This window comes from Erpetoichthys calabaricus, chromosome 16 (genome assembly GCF_900747795.2).
Source record: "Erpetoichthys calabaricus chromosome 16, fErpCal1.3, whole genome shotgun sequence".
Lineage (NCBI taxonomy): Eukaryota > Metazoa > Chordata > Cladistia > Polypteriformes > Polypteridae > Erpetoichthys > Erpetoichthys calabaricus.
This window is the reverse complement of record NC_041409.2, coordinates 69,459,788-69,481,071: the sequence shown is the minus strand read 5'-3', so window position 1 is coordinate 69,481,071 and position 21,284 is coordinate 69,459,788. Positions and strand designations below refer to the sequence as shown.

General features: G+C 37.1%; 1 protein-coding gene across 1 annotated transcript in view; it reads left to right on the top strand.

The window, feature by feature from the left end:
* Positions 1 to 3,627: 3,627 nt before the first annotated feature.
* Positions 3,628 to 21,284, top strand: part of exoc5 (exocyst complex component 5) — a 41,934-nt gene continuing 24,277 nt past the window's right edge. Inside the window, exons 1-4 of the mRNA XM_028821224.2 lie at positions 3,628 to 3,859; positions 8,262 to 8,356; positions 13,260 to 13,407; positions 15,078 to 15,272. Of these exons, the coding sequence (XP_028677057.1) occupies positions 3,833 to 3,859; positions 8,262 to 8,356; positions 13,260 to 13,407; positions 15,078 to 15,272 (465 nt within the window). The 5' untranslated portion in view covers positions 3,628 to 3,832. The remainder of the gene's footprint in view (positions 3,860 to 8,261; positions 8,357 to 13,259; positions 13,408 to 15,077; positions 15,273 to 21,284) is intronic.

The following is a 21,284-nucleotide window of genomic DNA, read 5'->3' as shown; positions in this document are numbered from 1 at the left end:
AGCAAATTTTTGAAATAAGCATGACATATTAAGAAAGAAAGAAAGAAAGAAAGAAAGAAAGAAAGAAAGAAAGAAAGAAAGAAAGAAAGAAAGAAAGACTTTTTTTGTCTCCAGTGGGAAATTCAGCTTTTCACAGAATCTCTTTAAATACATACATACATAAATAAACAAATAAATACATAAATAAATGTGCATACACATGATGGTCTGAACACACACCAGAATGTCTAAAAAGCAAGAAAATTACAACGAAAGAAAACTTCTGACTTAATTTGTATGCAAAGCAACACCCCATATGGCAGAAGAGAAAGTCACAGTCAGTTAAGGATTGGACAGATAAACTCATGTGGTCTGTACATCAAGTATTTCAATAGTACTGGTAATGTTTTAATTAATGATAATTTTGTACAGAAGATAGTTTTAATAGGGTGGTATGTGCAGTGGTGGCTGTAATGGGAAACCTCGTTTCCAAAAGAGTTGGGTTGTTGTGTAAAATGTAAATAAAAACAGAATGCAATATTTTGCAAATCATTTAAACCCATATTTATTTGAAAATAGAACGAAGACAACATATCAAACAATGAAACTTACAAATTGTATTGTTTTGTGAAAGATATGTGGTCATTTTGAAACTGATGCCTGCAACATGTTTCAAACAAGTTGGGATAGGGTCATGTTTACCACGAATATCACATCATCTCTTCTTTTAACAACACTCTTTAAATGTTTGGCAACTGAGTAGATCAATTGCTGTAGTTTTTAAAATGAAATGTTGTGATATAGGAGTAGGCTGTGCTCTGAGGGCAAATGTGAAATGGATTTATTCAATTCTGCAGTAAGATGCATGGATGTACACCAGCATTCAAAAGTCACCCAGAAATGTTTATGTCTCTCTACACCCATGACTGCATAGCTAAGTACAGCTCTAACACCATCCTCAAGGTTGCTGATGATACCACTGTAATAGGTCTGATCAGCGAGGACAATGAGACGGCCTACAGGGAGGAGGTCAGACTCCTGGCAGAATGGTGTCAGGACAACAACCTCACTCTCAACGTTAGCAAAACTAAGGAGATGATGAACAGAAAACAGCACAGCCCCATCTACATCGGGGGGAGGTGAGGCTGTGGAGCAGGTCAGCAGCTTTAGGTTCCTCGGAGTCACCCTCACTGATGACCTTAAATGGGCAAGCCTCACAGCGGCAGTAGTCAAGAAAGCCCAACAACGCCTCTACTTCCTCAGGAGACTGAGTGAGGCCCGGATGTCCCCCACAACCCTGTGCAGATTTTACAGGTGTACTGTGGAATCCATCCTGACAGGATGCATGACATCCTGGTACAGCAACTGCAGAGCTCTGCAGCATGTGGTGAATACAGCACAGCAGATCACAGGCACACAGCTCCCTGCAATCCATGACATCCACACTACATGCTGTCTCAGAAAAGTGAACCATATCATGCGGGACCCCAGCCATCCCGCACTGTCACTTTTCACCCTTCTCCCATCTGGGAAGCGACTAAAGTCCATTCGGACACACACCTCCAGGTTCAGGAACAGTTTCTACCCAACTACAATCAGACTCATGAACAATTGGTAACCTTGTGTCACCTCCACTGCTACCTGCACATATACTTCTGCCACTGTCTTTATTTATTCCTAGGATTCTGGTTTTATTTATTTACGTATTTATATTCATTTATTTACTGTGCGTTTTTTGTCTATGTTCACTGTCTGCGGGGGCACATGCAAGCAAGCATTTTGTTGTACATAGTACTTGTACTTGTACACATGAAAATAAAGAATTGAATTGAATAGAAATTCATGTGTTTCTTATCAAAGCACCATTAAATTGATTTAAAATTCAACCCAGACATTACTAGCATTGGCAATGACTATTAATGTTTGAAATGACTGCTTTTTAATGTACTATTTCAGCATAAAAAAAATTAAAAATATATAATAATTTATTATTCACATATTTCAGCATTGGTTTGGACATGTGCAGAGGAGAGATGCTGAGTATATTGGGAGAAGGATGCTAAGGATAGAGCTGCCAGGGAAGAGGAAGGCCTAAGCGAAGGTTTATGGATGTGATGAGGGAGGACATGCAGGTGATGGGTGTAACAGAACAAGATGCAGAGGACAGAAAGATATGGAAGAAGATGATCCGCTGTGGCAACCCCAAATGGAAGCAGTTGAAAGAAGAAGAAGATTCACATATTTCAGCAGCCATTCTGTCAGTGTCCTAATGGTCATCTCCCTTTGCTTATCCCTACTTAGTCATGATTGAATGATAATTAGTTATTAGAGAAACCTTTGTAACTGCATCAACTCCACTGAAACCTGTTATTCTGTTCAATAAAGCAATTACATTTTCTTTCTCTGGGCCTGGAAGGTACTGACATTCTTAAAGTTCAGTTCTTGGTTCAAAAATGGCTAAAATGAAACAGCTTTCTCTGTTGCAGGCAACACAGAAATTTGGTGTGTATTTAAGGAAGAAGCCAATCGAAAACCTGTAAAGCATTTGTTTCTCAAACTACACACTATCATGGAAGACATGGGTGGGCTGGCATCCCAGCCAGGATTTATAGATCCTTACCTGGCTGGGAAGCCTTAATCCTTCCTTAATAAAGGAAGGAAATGGATGGATGGGCATCATGGCTTTGTTGGTTAGTGGTACCTTTCTCAGTTAGGAGGCCATTATTAGTGAAGAACAGAGGTAAACTGTCTTCTGGGGCTATGTGTTCCCTCAGTACACTGGGTGTCAGTATCCTTCTGGTATGACACCCATTTGGACACTAGCAGGGCTGCACAGGAGTTGTAGTTTTTCTGGGAGCCTCGCTGGGGTCCTTGGGTATCACTAAGGGGAGCTACTAGGGGGCAGGCTTCCATGTTATGGAGAGGTTCTGCCTAACCCAAAAGTGGTTCCAAGTGGTAGTCTTGTTCCACCAGAAGTACTTCCTGGTTTGGGTTGAAAAACAGCTGCGTTATCTGGACCAGGGTGGGGATGGGAATCAGAATCAGTAAGAGGTGGAAGGAGAAACAAAAATAATTGTGACTGTGATTTACCAGGTGATAAAAACCTGTAAAAAGTACTTTGTTTAAGAGAAATATCTTTGTTTGAACCTGTGATTGTGTGGTCTGGATGTGTGTGGGATGCTAATACACCCCCTACAGATCACACTCTGATGCTGAGTATGTGGGAATGTGTGATGATGGCAACATACCAACACCCTTAAATAGTAAGAGGAATGGCTGAAGGCGTGCAACTCGTCAGTCCTAGGGTGACCAGATGTCCTGTTTTCCTAGGCAGGTCCGTTTTTATGTATCGCTTCCCGTTTTAAGGTGAATTAATGAGTTGTTGTGGAACAAAAACAAATAACCAGATTTGAGACTTTGAAAATCTGGTCCCCCTAGTCCTATCGATAAATGTCCTATTCTAGTAAACTAGTATAAAAGTCGAAAGGCGGCCAAAACTGTACTATAAGAGTTAACATGGAAAAATCCATTTGTAAAACGCATCTATTCACTAAACCTGGACAACGTCTTGATGTGCCATACGCATGCTTGAACTCTGAAATTGCCCGGCGACCGCGCCTACGCACGCGCAACTGTCAGTAGTGGGTGTGGTCTATTATGCTGTCCTTCCGGGCCAAACATGGCTGATTCCGAACTTGCTGGCTCCTGCCTTTTGGTATATGTGAGGTTGTATTTAATACTAATTTGAAAATAAAATCCTGCCATATATACGGAAAGACGACGACTGAAGTTGAAAAGCCTGCATCGTTTGTCATTGGTCGGAGTCATTTCTCCCTGGACAGACCCAACCGTTATGGCTACCACGGCACAGCTTTTCGAGGTGGGGCTCGGCAAGAGAAAAAGAAATCAAATATGAAAAGTATTAGCTTGTCATTTGTTAAGATTGACTTGTGTACTTAGGTTAATTTGTTGCATGCATAGTTGTGTTGATACCAGTCATCTGTTATGCATTCCATCTTTATTATCATCCTCCCGACATAAACTGCCTCTTACAGTGTATGTGGATGTAAATATGTTGAATGGTATTTGTATATGTGAGTGTGCCCCTGATGTTCTGCAGTCCTCGTACGCGTTGGTAATGGGAGAGGGTCACCACAAAAAAGCATCCTGTGTGTTTGCAAAATATCAATTTAAGCTGTTTCGATGGGAAACGATGCTAAGGTAGTGGATTCAATATGCAATACTCGAGTTTAAACGTTATCCATATTGGTGCATTGAAGTACTTAGCAAGGGGTGTGATTCATGAAAAGTATAGATTCATCTGTTTCGAACGTCAAGGAAATTACATGTAACGAGGAAATGGTACTATGTATCAGAAAAGACTGATGAAGCCGACAGGGTGGAAATGTATCACTTATAAATGTAGTGGATTTCAGTCCTTTTTTTTTATATACAGTACCATTACTAGTATCCAGTATCATCAACTATAGACATAAGATTGCAATCAAGTATCAAACCGACTGTATACTTATTAGACAAAACTTAGTATTTTCAGATTGAAACATATATTGAATTTTGAGAGATAAAATTAGGTGAAAAGCTTGAAAAATTCCTGTCGTCAATAATATAGAATGGTAGACCGTGTAAATCAGTGGTCTTCAACTCTGGTCTTAGAGTACTATTGTGGCTGCAGGTTTTCATTTTAACCGTTTACCTAATTATTGACCAGTTTTTTTGCGGCTAACTCTTTTGTTTTAATTTTAATTAACTTGCCATTTAAGACTCCTTAATTGCCTATATTTTCCTTAATTAGTAACCAAACAGTAATATGACACAAAACAAGCCAACACGTGACCAGCAATCTGTGCCCATCATACAATTTCTGAAAATAAAGAAAGGGAAAGGCCCACAAAACATATTGATGGTGTTCTTAGAAAAAAGAAAATCAGCAGTTTTGGAAATGTTTTTTGTGACATAATGAGAACTTTAACAAGCCAATAAATTATATAAGTTGAATTAACAAGAACTGTTTCTAATTACTAAATTTGTTGGAGATTAAAGCCCCAACTTAGCTGAGCATCTGTTGGCTTAATTTACGTCTCATTTCCTTTTCGCTGCCATTTAATGAAAAAATAAGAAATTCAGAGGACTGAATCTTATATAAAAACAGTTCAATTAAAGTGTATGGAAAAGATGTTAATTATCTGCAAAAATTGGTCACTAATTTAAACAAAAGTTTAGAATGGAAGCCTGCAGCCATAGTAGCACTCCAAGACTGGAGCTGGGGACCCTGGTTTAAATACTGTAGATTTTTCACAAGGGAAACAACTGAAGATGTGGCATACCAGTTAAACATGTGGTCTGTTTCAGAGGGTTAATCACAGCATTTACTGTTTTGAAAAACAAAATAGATAATGGGACTTAAACCTGTATTTAAATCTTAAAAGTTTTTCAAAATCTTGAAATAAATGCAAGTCTTCAGAGTGTAGCAGTATGAAAGTTATTCACCTATTATACTGAACTACATGTAAACTTTAATTTCAGCAAAGATATATACTGTTCCTTCAGCTTGTGATTATGTGCAATATGAGTATCAAGCTCTGTCATTTCAGAAAGAGCTTTGCCAACAATGGCAGGAAGGCTTGCTTCCTAATTGTATTTTCATCACGAGTATTTATATAAATAGGAACAGGAAGCCTGCTTGCAGATAGACATCCACCTTGCTCTGCTACACTGCTGGCAGGATCATTTTTAATGGCTGCACACCAGTAGTCATTACTTAAAAAGCAAATATAGTTTGGTGGGTACAGCCCCAGATGTTGCTATACAATCTATCTTAGATTATTAAAAAAATTCCTTAAATTTGTACAAAGCCACAGTCTAAACCTCTTATGTGATTACTGGAATAGAGGTGCATGCCATGTCACTGCACATCTATACTTTGTATTTTGTCATTTGTTACTGCTTTGTTTTGTATCACATGGCATAGTGTTTTTATAGTAATTCACAACAATTTTCTTCATTTATGTCTGGGTAAAAATTAATAGTAACAGAATTTTGTTATTCCCTTCTTTCCGGAAAATTTGTGCATGTGATCCGGGTGTGGTTAATATTCATCGTTCTGAAAATCTTTTCATTGTCCTGTTATTTACTACTAGTCATTAAGCCCGTTACAATAACGGGCGCTAGAACAGTAGTGCATAAATAAACATTAGTAGGAACAGTCTATATTAAATGGCAAGGGACCTTGACCTCATTCTTTTTGTTGGTCGTATTTTTCTTTCTTTCTTTTGTTGATGTTTAATTGCTGAGCTGACCATTCTTCATGTGCTGCCGCCGTGTATTATGTGTCTTTAATTTTCTGTGACAGTAATACTGTCTTGTATGTCTGCTGGCTTGTACATCCGTAATACACCTTTAATTTTCTCTGGTGGTAATACAGGCATGCGCGTCGGTAATATGCCTTTAATTTTCTCTGACAGTAATACTGGCTTGTATGTGGCTGTAATATGCGTCACTGTATTGTGTACCTTTAATTTCCTCTCGCAGTAATACTGGTTTGTATTTCCGTAAAACGCCTATAATTTTCTTTAACAGTAATATCGCGCATCACACCGTGCCCCGCGCATGCACACTTCACCAGAAGACACACCTGCACGGACACCTGAACGCACACAGGGATTTTATTAAAGAGGATACTACATATATTCTAATTTTTTTCAACTATTTTGGCCATTTCATTGGTACAAAGTAGTACATTGGTATTATAATGCATTCTTTGATAGTAATTACTATCAAAAAATGCTTTAAGATGCAAATGAAAGGTGCTATATAAAATTACGATTACCTTTTAGGAAAATAGGGAGTATAGCCTCAAAATGAAGCCAAGCAAACAAAATTGCATGTTACAAGTAAAGTTAATATTAGAAATAGTTTTAGCATTGGTAGGCATGCCTACACTTTGAATTATTTATTAGTTCTGAGTGGGTCTACTTTCTTTTTAACATTAAGTAATATTTCTCTTATACCTATAATGAAAGAGAGAATTAATATTACTCAGTATGTATTGATATAGTTAATAACCCACAAAAAATATATACTTTGTGTAATTGTCTCTATATATCGAGGGTGGAAGAGAATTGGATTAATGTTCCTACTTTCAGGCATCTGTTACCTGCTGTTTTAAAACACATTTTACTCAGGATTGATGGAAGATATGAACTTAAAGCATCATAATGATTGAAGATCAGTACCATGCAGACTTCAAAACCTGGTATATTTTCTCACAATGATATTATGAAATATTATTGAAGGGCACAGGTTTAATTTTTTTCAACCATTTAATTAACCACTTGGCTAAAACAGTCAGCAAAAAACTAAGTATTTCCTATTTCGGTTTCATACCTTTTCTACTTCTTTTTCAGCATCACTTTCTCTCATTGACATGACAAAGGTCTTGATTTGCTATTGTGTTAAATGCAGACAAAATATTCTCTATGCATATATGTTGTATGACTTTTGTTTTAGTTCCAAATTGTGTATTTGCGTATATATTGTTTTTCATGTATGTTACAGTCTGCGTTATGTGTGCAGGCATTCATTTTGTAACGTTCCCCAGCATATTTGCGTCTGGACAGCTCTTATTTTGTATCAAGTGTTCTTAAAAGCTGACTCATTCTTTCTCTGTAGTATGGATAAATAATTTATAAGCCCGGTGCCACTGTGTCAATCATAATAAACAACACTGTTAACACTGAATACTCTATTCAAATGTGGCATTATAAGATCAGGTAGATTTCCTTTTCATTAACTGATATTTCATTATCCTATTTAGGACCTCTACTCAAAAAGTCTGTCTGTCAGTCACAAGTGTATGTACAAGTTTAACTCAAGTCATTAAACCTAGAGGTTGTCTTTTATAAGCTGGTCATTTAACACACATTTTTGGTAGCCTTAGAACCCTTTATAACTCTCAAACCTCTCCAATCCAAAGGCGAATATTTGAGCGGAGGGTGCAGGCAGCATCTCTGTCGGGTTTTACAGGTATATATCTTCAATTTATCTGCTAAGAGTACCTCTAGTTGGCACAAAGTGTTTTTTTTTTTTTTTAATTCATCAGACACTTGCCTTTTTTTCTTTTTACTTTAGTTCTCTGGTTAAATTGTGTGGCCTTAATCCATAGATAGCTAATTAATTAAATTAAAATTTCTTTCAGTTTGAATCCAGTTTAATTACAAAAGGAAGAGGTTTGATGTAACAAATCAATTGTATTATCCTTACAGGAGCCTTTTGATGCAGATGAATATATTGAAAGACTTGCTTGGAGGACTCCAGGAGGAGGCTCAAAAGGAGGTGCGGAGGCATTTGACCCAAAAAGGTGATTGTTTTTCCTTTGTCAGTGGCAAGCATCCTTGTGGATTTCTGGCTTGTGCTGGCCGTGAAGAGTGCTGGAGAAACACTTGTTTATATCTTTAATGATTGTTAATGTGTGGTGATCATGGTTCTTGCTGATAATAGGTGAAAAATACATTAATTTCCAAGTTTTTATTTTGCATTACTGTGTTTTAAAGGTCTTTGATGGAAATGGCTGTAATGTGAAGGCTGGTGCACGTGTCAGGCAGAGACAGACTTAGTTGGTTTTAAAAGTAGTTGATCAGCCTGCCCTAAAGTGAAAATTTAGTTTCTCTCTACTAAACAAATTCGGAAGGCAGAACATCACATAATTTGTTTAATTTGCCTATATAATACAGTTTTTTTTAAATATTTTTTAAACTCCTGCCTAATTTTACATTTTTTTTTTCTGAAGTGTGTGGTCTTTGTTTTATGCAATGACAAATTGCTTGTTTCTGTATCTGGTAAGCTGATGGAGTTTCTGTCATGTTTTTGTTCCAGAGAATCTGTTATTCTATTCAAATTCTAGGTCAGAGCTTTTTAATGGGAAATTCAGCTTTTTGATAATGTGATGGATGTCTAAATGTTCTTTCACAAATCAGCTAAAAGACAGGGATCTTGGGTTCAATAAAGGAGTAGAATGGTATTGTTAGGGTGTCAGAGAACCATATAAAAATCTTCTCTTAATGTAGTCGTATATCAGAGAGCCAAGTAATGAAGCAGAAAAAAAAATCGTCCAAAAATGTAAAGAACCGAAGACGATACAAGCTAACCATTCAAAATGAATATTTTGCTGTAAACTGTATATATTAGTTGTGTGCTTATGTATATAGTTTAACTATAGGTTAGTATTGTTTGTTAAAGATCAAAGCTGTGATTTTTTTTTTTTAAATATACTTTGACATGATTATAGACACATTTGCCCAGAAAAGCAGAAATGCCATCAATGCTGAAAAAGAGACTCAGCAGTAATTACTGGTATTGAAATGGATATCTAAGTTTTGTCAAGCTTTTGGACAGTACTGAGAAATGTATAAAAGGAAAATTACACTTATATAGTGAGGAGTGTTTGAAAATGGGATTATGTGGTGTGATGATAACATTATAGGCAGACAGTAATGTAATGGTGCTGACTCTTGCATCAACTGAGCATTACGGTCAGTAGCAGTCCATATTCAAGTCAGCAGCTTCAGTGCAAGCAGCAAGGGAGTCTATAAAAAGAGTGAACCTGCTACACTTGCACAATTACCATTCTAGTGTGGCCATAGCAAGTGGTCCATCTAAGGATAGCGATCTCCCTAAAAGAGCAATGAATTGAACAAGAGTCGATTGGGTCAGTGTTGGCAAACACTGTGCAGCCCTATAATACAAGGGTAAATCAAAACGTAAAGGCAATTTAAAAATTGTGGTAACTGCAACAGATAGAAGTTGATGCAATACAACATGATTGTGATGGCTAATAGATGACGAGGCTCAGTCTGGTTGACCATCAACATCAGGCACACAAATCCACATTGACATGGTGAATGCCTTCATCAGAGACAGACAGATTACATTATCCACAGTTGCTGCACATTTGGATATTGGTTATGGATCTGCAGATGCCATAGTGATTAATGACTTGGGGTACTGTAACACTTGTGCAGGATGGGTACTTAAATAGCTTACTGATCTGTACAAGCCAATATCCTTTGGTGAATTTCAGCAGGTTTCACTTTCTCTACCTAAAGAAGTTTCAATATGGCCCGTTGTTCAGCATCAGTATAATCCTACAGCAGAGCATCTGTGTTCTTTTGACCTTTGCTTCAACTAGACTAGCAGCAGAGTCCTGTACAGTGTGTGTTTGAACTACCCATAAGCCATTGCAACCATATTGTGGTTTCCACATAATTTACAAATTGACTTTTTGTTTTACCCTCCTACTACTTGCTTTCAGGCTTCAAACACTATACTATTTCAAAAAAGGGATTATTTTAATAGCCAAATGTATTCTAAACCTGCTTCATTCTGTTTGCCCGGACTAGCTCTCAGCTTATCAATTACACTTTTTTTTTTTTTTGTCATTCATCTTCCAAAATGTTTTACAGTTTACATAATCGTGGAGAGCTGTGAGCAACGATCAAGTAAAATATTTGCGAAAGAATGTGTGTTTCTGTCATTGGGAAGCAACACATTTTTATAGACTTTTTGTCACATTTATTTCATTTGCATGTTGTCTTGAAATTCTCTGTATAAATACACCACCATTATAAAAAGATTTAGCACACATTTGATACATCACTAGGAAGCCAGACAGTTTCACGTTTAAACATTACCATTTTTTGGTGTTTTAAATATAAATGACTTTCTTAAAATGAATTTAAGATATAAATCATGACCAGTTGAATTGGTGTTCGATTTTTTTTTTTTTTTTTTTGAGAACAGCTATAGGGCAAATTTGGTTTATGCTACTTAATTCTTTTTTGTTATTTTTGTGCAACATGCAACACCTTAAAAGGTAACACAATCTTGGGGAGAGACGATTGCACTGACATTAAAATGTTATTTGTATTATTCAAGTATTAAAGTTCTTTAGCCATTGGGATTCATCTAACCATTTAAAATACAATCCTGCCACTCTTGTCTCCTGTTGTGTATCAGTGTTCTCTGAATGGATGTGGAGGAAATTGCATCAGAAAAACCTAAGTCATATCATAACTATCCCTTCAGTACTGACTTAGCATTTTCTAAAGCAAGAGCATCAGTAGAACAGAACATACAGGAATCCATGTAAAATGTCTTTCGTTCATCTCAACGTTACAAATCATGTACAAGGAAAGCATTTCTTGTAAGGGCTACTTGAATATAATGTGATACGTTCGTGTAATGTAAACTGCACAAATATCAGATCAGATTTGGTAGCATAAACGCTGCATATGTCACAAAGAGAAGTGTTATTTATTTATTTATTTTTTTGCAAGTGTTGTATGAAATGCAAAAACCAGTCTGTCACAGGGCACACAAACTCACACACCTACACTTACTCACCATTAGCTAATTTATACTCCCCAGTTAGACTATTGTGCCAGTTTTTGAGATGTAGGTGGAAGTCAAAGTGCATATAAAACTCTCATGAACCCAGGACTCTGATTTAGAACAGCAGTGCTTACCAATGCAGGACAGTGCTGCCCAGTGAGAATTGTATAATTTGGTAATGCTCATTATATTTTATTTGTAGAGTGTTTTTTTTTTTAAATTTATTAATTATTACCTGTAAAACTATTTAGAACAATCCTTTTTGGTACTCAAACTGCTACTTGAGGAAATTTCAAAGCGTTAATTATGTCTGTACATTGAGGTGTAGCCATACAGTGCATTTTATTTGAATGTGTTTTTTTTTTTTTTTTTCCCCCAATGTGAATGGGAAATTTGTGTTAATTTTATTTGATAAGGTCTTCAGGAATCATTACAATGTATTTTGTGAAATTAATTAGTTACATTAGTTATTTTCCCAGTCTATAAATGAAAAAGTGGGATGGAAGGCCAACATTCTGTTTTAAAATAATAAAGGCAAACATTTTTATGGATGTATTTATGTACCTGTTCCTGAAATAAGTGGTAAATACTGGTATATATTAAAGTTTGACATAAACTGCTCAAAAAAATTAAAGGAACACTTTGAAAACACATCAGATCTCAATTGGGGGGAAAAAAAAATCCTGCTGGATATCTCTACTGATACGGACTGAGTAATGTGTTAGGAACGAAAGGATTTCACCTTGTTTAATGGAAATGAAAATTATCAACCTACAGAGGGCTGAATTCAAAGACCCCCTGAAAATCAAAGTGAAAACATGATGCAGCAGGCTAGTCCATTTTGCCGAAATTTAATTGCAGCAACTCAGAATCGTACTCGTAGTTTGTATGGCCCCCACATGCTTGTATACATGCCTGACAACGTTGGGGCATGTTCCTAATGAGACAACGGATGGTGTCCTGGGGGATCTCCTCCCAGATCTGTACCAGGGTATCACTGAGCTCCTGGACAGTCTGAGGTGCAACCTGGCGGTGTCGGATGGACTGAAACATAATGTCCCAGAGGTGTTCTATTGGACTTTGGTCAGACGAGCGTGGGGGCCAGTCAGTGGTATCAATTCCTTCATCCTCCAGGAACTGCCTGCATACTCTTGCCACGTGAGGCCGGCATTGTCCTGCACCAGGAGGAACCCAGGACCCACTGCACCAGCATAGGGTCTGACAATGGCTCCAAGGATTTCATCCCGATACCTAATGGCAGTCAGTGCTGTTGTCTAGCCAGTATAGGTCTGTGCGTCCCTCCATGGATATACCTTCCCAAACCATCACTGACCCACCACCAAACCAGTCATGCTGAACGATGTTCCAGGCAGCATAACGTTCTCCACTACTTCTCCAGACCTTCACATCTGTAACAAACCCCTCTGCTACTTAACTGACCAGATCAATATCCCAGAAGTTTCATTGACTTGATGCTATACTTTAATTAAAAAGTGTTCCTTTAATTCTTTTGAGTAGTATATATTTATAAAGTATTTGGGTTGACCATTGTGGCAGTTTTCAAATTTTAGGAAATGCTGTACATGAATAACCTGCTGTAGTGCAAAGTAAAAGGCTCAACAGTTTTCTTCTAGTTGAGAAAAACTACTATACTACACCAATCAAAGTGTTTAAACCTAGATCAGATGTGTTTAACCACTCTTAAAGTTACAAATGTAAAAAAATGAGTTTTTCTGAACATTTTGTATACATGGCTCTTGCATTCTTTTAATTTATAGTAATAATGTACATAAAGCTTTGTAAAATTACTATATTTGAACCATTAGGTTTTCTACTATTTTTCACTCCCATTTTTATACTGTTGGCCCATACAGGCTACTTGAAGAATTTAAAAACCATATAGAAGAGCTAAAGCTTCTGGATGAGAGAATTCAGAGGAGAGTAGAAAAGCTAGAACAGCAGTGCCAAAAAGAAGCGAAGGAGTTTGCCCGAAAAGTACAGGATTTACAAAAAAGCAACCAGGTAATATTTTGAAATTCATTTCATTTTTGAAGTTCATTTCAAATTTAATCACCTTCTCTTTGCTTCTGGCATTTTGGCAGTGTTTGCAGTGGTGACAAACCCCTTTCCCTACCACCCTGTACAATAGTTTCCAGGTATTCCTGGGAACTGTGCAGGCACAGCCACACCAGTCAACTCAGAATATGTCAGGAGGACAATATCTTTTATCTCTATGTAGGTCATGTCTGGTACACAATTGTGAAAGTGTGGGCAACCTAACTCCATATTTAAATTGTGTTAGCTGTCTCCTCTGCACTCTGAAGCAACAGTTCTACTTTGAAGTTCATCCAGTGAGTGGTTTACCCTAACACAGTCAGTAAGATCAACAACCCCATGCACAGAGTTCCTTTCTTCAACTTTTCCACCAAATTTCATTGTTGTAGTCAGTACCCAGAGTTTGTGGCCATTGTTGAGGATATGACTGTTGACCAATATTCAGTAAGTATCTTTTTATATTTCAGAAAATGAGAAATAAAATCTCCTATCTTTTATGTACTGTCATAGAAGTTAAAAAAAAAACAAATTGGACCGTCATAAATTAGATTACCTATTTGTGAGGTGTCAGTCATGCGACATTGTAAAAGGACAAAATAAGCTGACATTCTAAAACACAAAAGTGAGAAGTTGCATATATATAATAAAACAATTGTAAATGTGGTGATTGTATTGGTCAGGTCCTGAAACATAAAACAAAGTTGCTGTCATGTGTTTTTGTGGAAAAACTTACCCTAAAGTAGCCACATATAACATTTCATTCTCTCAAGTACCTTCTCTTCAGCTTTGATGGAAAGGGCATCTGAGTTTGCTCATCCATTGCAAATGCAGTTCAGTCAGCAGGGTAAACTGAAAAGCCCCCTTAAGTCATCTATTGAAACTTATATTTGTCATAAATATTTAGATCTGGGCAAGATTTATCAGATACTGCCAAGTCCTGTGCAAGCCTTTAACACTGACAACGTTTGAGGCAGACAAGCCTCTCAACAACACCAAGTTACAATACTAGGAGGGGGGATTATTGCAGACTTGTTTTAAAATTATAAAGATACAATTTAGCCTTTCCTATTTTACATTTGCCCCACAATGCTTTATCAATTACAATTTGTAAGCTTTATTGTTGGCATTTGGTACAGTAGTCAGTGGACCAAACATATATTTTGAACCATCTTTCTTGTATTTCAGTAGTGAATGTATTTAATTATTTAAATAACCAAAATATATATACAGTATTTAACTTTAATAAATGATCCTTAAATTTTTTTTTGTTGTTATTATTATGCAGGCTCGATTACCATTTATTCTAAAATTTCTAGATTTGTCTTTGTATATAGCTACATTAAGGATCACTGCGTTCTATAAAATAATAAAAATATTTATTTATTGGTAAAGGCTATTAGTTTTGCTTTGTAGAGCTCAAGTGCTTCAGCTGTAAAATTTATTGAAAGAAGAACTGAATTTCATTTGTATACAGGTTGGCTCCTTAAAAAAATTAAGGGGGTGTGTGTTTCTCTCCCTATATATAAAAAATAAATACAGTATATATTTTTTATTTAGAAAATGCAGTTAAAGCTCTTGCCTCTTTCACTGTTGAGTTAATATCTTAAATGCAAGGCTTTATTTATCTTTTTATACAGGTGGCTTTTCAGCATTTTCAAGAGCTTGATGATCACATAAGTTATGTGGCTACAAAGGTGTGCCACCTAGGGGACCAGCTGGAGGGAGTGAACACGCCAAGACAGCGGGCTGTGGAAGCTCAGCGGCTCATGACATATTTCAATGAGTTCTTGGATGGTGAGCTACGCAGTGATGTTTTTAACAACCCAGATAAGGTAAATCAAACTTGCTGTATACCTACGCTTTACATTGGAATTCCTATATTGTTTTTCACTGTAAAGCTATGCCTCATTCAGTATCCTCACCCAAAGAGGTATTTATTTAGTCATGCTCTTTGAACCATTTTTTTTCTTTTTCTGAACCTGTTTAGGATTGTTTGTCCTACCGTATAAGTATCTTGGGTCTTTTCCTCTGTCAAGCAGACAATAAGCCAACAATCCTTGCAGTTCCAAAGAGATTTAGTGAACTTGTGAAATAATAGGGATGGAATAGTGCTTCTCAATGTTCTAAATAGTTAATTTATTAATTCTTCAATTTAGAGATGTCGGAATGGTATTTTGTGCAGTATACAGGCAGAGATTTCCTCTTACATCAATTAGGTCATGTCATTGCCTTTGTGGAGTTTGAACTTTATCTATGGCTCTGTGGTATTTTGGCCAGCATAGTGGCACAGTAGTTAGTGCTTTTGCAATTTGGCAATGTCATTGTATTTATGGAATCTGCACTCTTTCCTCTTGTCTTGTGGGATTTCCTTCCGCATCCTAAAGGTGTGCAGTTTGAGTTAATAGGGTTCTTTAAATAGATGGTATGGTAAGGCTTTCTAACTGCAGATTTGTTGTTTTTTAGTTCCTGAACCTTTCTGTATAATTCTCTTCTTGTGTCAGAATCTGAGAAATAAGTTAGAATTTAGCCTTTGGCCCAAGAATGAGGTAATTTGGGTTTTCACATTTCCTTTGCTCACCAGCACTTTTTCACATATAATTATTTGACTTGGGTGAGATGAAATTGAGGTGTACCTGCTACATCACAATAGTATTCCAATGATTTATTTAAATCTCATTTACCAAGTACTACCTTAGTTTTCCCTTTTAGCCAATATTAGAAATTCGGGCTTGTATAATGAATCAGAAGGATTTGTAGTGTGCTTGGTGAATGTACCATAAGGTTCTTGCAGAGGATGACACAGCAGTGCTGTTTCTACAGGCTGGTAGAAATGAGTTACTTGCTTACAATTTAAAGTGTTCAGAATTTTACTTATTTAATAAAAATGAACCAGCTCATTTTTCATCCGCTGCCTTAAGCAGTTCCCCCACAGCAAATTAGAGTGATATAGATGATTTGAGGCAGGTGTGGTAGCCCTGCATGAAAAAGATTTTATTACAAATCCTTACAAAGGTGAGCACTATGCCAGCAGCAAGGAGCAAGCACTTTAAAATCCTGACTCAAGGGTAGGCTGCTATATCGCTTACTTACATGGGATTTAGCTAATCTCAGCTAGAGGACAAACATTCAGGGGGGAAAAAAAAAAAAGCCCTACCAAATTGGAAGCATGTCGCTGCCATGTGATTGAGCAAGAGCGTTAGCCTGACGTATGCTGCTGCAAATGAGAAAACACAAAGTCAGCGTGACTTGGGTTCATGAGAAATGTGACTGCCTTTAAAACCATTCATTATTGGGAGCCAAAAAATAATGTAATTTACTCTTTCTGTTGTATAGCAACAGAGTAAATCTGTACGTTTTTAGATTTACTCACCTTTTGTTTTGTACACTTCACATTAAATGTCACAATTTTTGTCTTCTCATCTTTATGTGGCTTTATTTTATTTTCATTCAATTTGATATTAGAAAATTTCAACTTTGTATTAAGTGTTTTCCACATGATAGTTCAGTGGCAATACTCCGAAATATAGTTAACCCAAGATGACACAAAGAAGGCATCCTGTGTGAATGAATGCCAGATCTTGGTACTGATTAAATCTTTTAATGATAGCTTTGTGAATTAAGAGATATCGGCATTGAGTCCTGGACCCTGTTGTTTTTAGCGTATTTGGCACATTTGTTAAATTTATAGACCACAGTTATTCAGGTAGCTTAGTAGTGGTTGTGTTGAAGCTGTATAAGACCTATCCAAGGCTATGTGTAGAATTATGTCTGCAGTTATTTTCCACATATTAGGAGCATGACATACAGTAGCAGCACTACAAAAAAGTCCAAAAAACAACTGTTATTTTAAGACTGCAGGGTATAAGCTGTGAGGAAAGATTAACAAGTTGAATCTTTTTAGTCTATTCCCTGCAAGAAACGTAGTGGAAACATTGAGGCAATAATTAAAGTTGATGGACCTGTTACATTAAGGTCATTTCTTCATCAAATACAGTTGATCACTTTTCAAAGCCAGTTAAGATTAAACTAACACAAAATGTTAAACTATTTCTTTGCCTGGAGAACTGTAGATACTTGGAAGTGTTTCCTTGAAGAGTACTTGAAAGTAATACCTTAGAGACCTTTTAAATTTTACATTGTTGTTCTTGTATGCTTCGGTATATACTTCTTAGGCTTATGGCAAGAATCATTGTCCTGATGAAAAAGCTAATTCACATATTGGTTCACAGCTATTGGGAATTAATTTGTCTGATGTACAATGATGTTCAGATAACTCATATTTAAAGATTACTCTTGTAGTGTCTGGGCTCTTAATGTGTCCCATGAAAACATGCATCACAGTAACAACTAGGCAGTTCTAAAGAATTTGTTTTTGATAATCTGTACCGTCATGTGTTTAGAGGATATTTTTTTCAACTGTCCATCCATCCATCCATCCATCCATTGTCTCCCGCTTATCCGAGGTTGGGTCCGGGGGCAGCAGCTTGAGCAGAGATGCCCAGACTTCCCTCTCCCCGGCCACTTCTTCTAGCTCTTCCAAGAGAATCCCAAGGCGTTCCCAGGCCAGTCGAGAGACATAGTCCCTCCAGCGTGTCCTGGGTCTTCCCCGGGGCCTCCTCCCGGTTAGACGTGCCCGGAACACCTCACCAGGGAGGCGTCCAGGAGGCATCCTGATCAGATGCCCGAGCCACCTCATCTGACTCCTCTCGATGCGGAGGAGCAGCGGCTCTACTCTGAGCCCCTCCCGGATGACTGAGCTTCTCACCCTATCTTTAAGGGAAAACCCAGACACCCTGCGGAGGAAACTCATTTCAGCCGCTTGTATTCGCGATCTCATTCTTTCGGTCACTACCCATAGCTCATGACCATAGGTGAGGGTAGGAACATAGATCGACTGGTAAATTGAGAGCTTCGCCTTGCGGCTCAGCTCCTTTTTTCACCACGACAGACCGATGCAGCGCCCGCATTACTGCGGATGCCGCATCGATCCGCCTGTCGATCTCACGCTCCATTCTTCCCTCACTCGTGAACAAGACCCCGAGATACTTGAACTCCTCCACTTGGGGCAGGATCTCGCCACCAACTCTGAGAGGGCACTCCACCCTTTTCCGGCTGAGGACCATGGTCTCGGATTTGGAGGTGCTGATTCTCATCCCAGCCGCTTCACACTCGGCTGCGAACCGATCCAGAGAGAGCTGAAGATCACGGCCTGATGAAGCAAACATGACAACATCATCTGCAAAAAGCAGTGACCCAATCCTGAGCCCACCAAACCGGACCCCCTCAACGCCCTGGCTGTGCCTAGAAATTCTGTACAAATTTAAAATGATAACACAGCATGGCCTAATAAAAGTAATACTGTAGTAGGTTTTAGCCTGGCAATAGCATTCTGGGACAACATTGTCACATGACTAAATAGTTTATAGCAGTTAAAACAAACATACAGAATTTTGTTCTCCCAACCTTCCAACGGTTATGAGTCAGAACCTTTGAATCGCCAAACAAGTCAAGGCAGCATTATTTTCTGAAACCAAGCATCCTTTTATAATAAGTCGAAGTCTCATTTGTTTCTATAACTCTTTTTATTACTGTGCACTGATAGTAGAAGGACTCCAGATTGCTGGCCTTCAATCCATTTTACTTACAGACAACATAGTAGCATTGTTTGAAGTATGTTTGTGCCTTCAAATTTGTGTTGGTTTGTTGGAGTTTTGTCATGACACAGCTTTTAGTAAACATATAATTAATAAAATACCATGCCATGCTGGGTGCACGTGGGAGTAATAAGATATGTTTCTTTAAATTTTAATGGAAGGTGGTGTTCATGCCAAGCATACTGCATGTTGTTTCAGTGCTTTGGTCTCTGGTCCGCATTTTACATTACGAAAGTAATGATCTCTGTCCTTTTTTTTGTTTTTTTTTTTTTTTTTTTTTTTTAAACTGGGAGGCTTTGCTTTAAGTCCTTGGGTGATTGCCATAATTAGAAAACTTTAAAGTGACTTGCGTTTGCTGATAGTACAGCTGTACAAAGCACCTAGCATTGAGTGTCCTTTATGGTTTCATGCTGGGCACAGCTGCAGTCCAGATGTTTTTTTTTTTCCCTTGAAAAACTTAAGGCAGTTAGATTTTTGTGCTGCATTTTTTTAATTTGAAGTACTTACTGTTGTGTAGGTAGGGGGTTGGATTCATTCTCTTCAGAGATGTAAATGAGAATGGCTGGCCTGCAGGGAAGTTCTATTGGAAGTTAGAGAGTGGTTGCTGGACCGGAATATCCTTTGTTTTGCAGAAGTTGTCAAACGTACAGCAAAAGATGAGTGGGAGAAAAAATTTTATGTTTTAGCTATTGTAGTACCAAATGCATGGGGTTTGGCTAAGGTTGTATGCTTGGTAGGAGTGTTCAGAAACTTTAAAAAGAGCAAGTCAACTACATAATTGAAATTTTTACTCCATGCAACAAAACAGTTTAATAAATGTAGATGTCTTTTTTTCTGTAACTTGTGATAATTTAATGGACATAGTTTGAAGTTATATTCTTTTAGTGTCACTATATGTATAATTTTAAACAGATGCCTGTTTAGTTCCAACATATTTTATTCTGGCACATTAATGTATGTTTTAAAATCTGCCTATAAAAGGGATTATAGTCTAACTTTAAAACACTGAGAGCAATATTCAAAACCTGAGAAATGCTTTTCTTTATTAACTGTTTCACAATACAGAGTACAGTCTCCTACTCGGTCACTGTAACCAGCTGTAAAGCTATAATTGAGAAGTACTAAGGTTATAAATCAAAAATCTTGCTTTCTTAGGAATTATTTGGAATTTGAGTATTGCATCAGGAAATGCTAAATGATTCATAGCATGGGGTTGCTGTTACTGCCAGAAGGGATGCTACTCTGTTGGGCCCTTGAGAAAGGCCTTTAACCAGAACATTGCTCCTGGGACACTGAACATTGGCTGACCCTGTGCTCTGATCCCAACATTATGCGGAAGACCCCTTGGGCATTAATGAAGTATATTTAATCAAAAAATATTTTAAAATTTTGTAGTTTAATTCCCACATTATGTTATAATGCAATATATTTTAATTATATTTATTGAACTAACATAATTGAGCCCTTATGCTCATAGTAATTTCATAAGCTAGCACTTGGAAAATTGTAGGCATCAAGCCTGTTTTTCTTATGTTATTTAAACAAAATTGAGCTCAAAAGTCAACTTAAACACACTCCGAATGTTTTGTATTGGACTTCCTACAGCACTGTTAACATTTTCAGTTGCCTTTGCTCCTCTTATGCCATAGATGAATAACTGTTTACAGGCTATTTTAATTTTCAAACAAGAGTAAAAATTGACATGTTAGATATTTTTTTAAGTAATTCACTTGGTTATGCAAGTACCAAAATGGATTTTACAAAAGTTACTGGAAAAATCTCAATACTCACCACTGTATTGCTAAAAGGTCCCATCAAAGATGTTACAGTACTATATGCATTGATGCCCAACCCCAACCACTTCTTGGATATTCAGGCTTAAGCAATATAGAAACCTTTTTCTGACCCTTGAATTTTTTCTGAACATTGGTTCTATGTAGGTTGAACCACAAAATGTTTTTCTGTCACAACATTGAAAAAATTGCTTTGAGTTTTTGACCTCTGTCTTTTTAATTATTTGAATAATGAATATTTTTTGTGTACGTTTTACCTTTTAACTTTAAGGTTTCTGTGTGTTTTGAACTGTTTTTTAAGTAATCCCAAAAGGGATTTTTTTATTTGTCTTTTTAAATATTGATTAAAGGCTTTTTGTTTAAGATATGAGATATCATTAAATCTAGTTTTGGATTA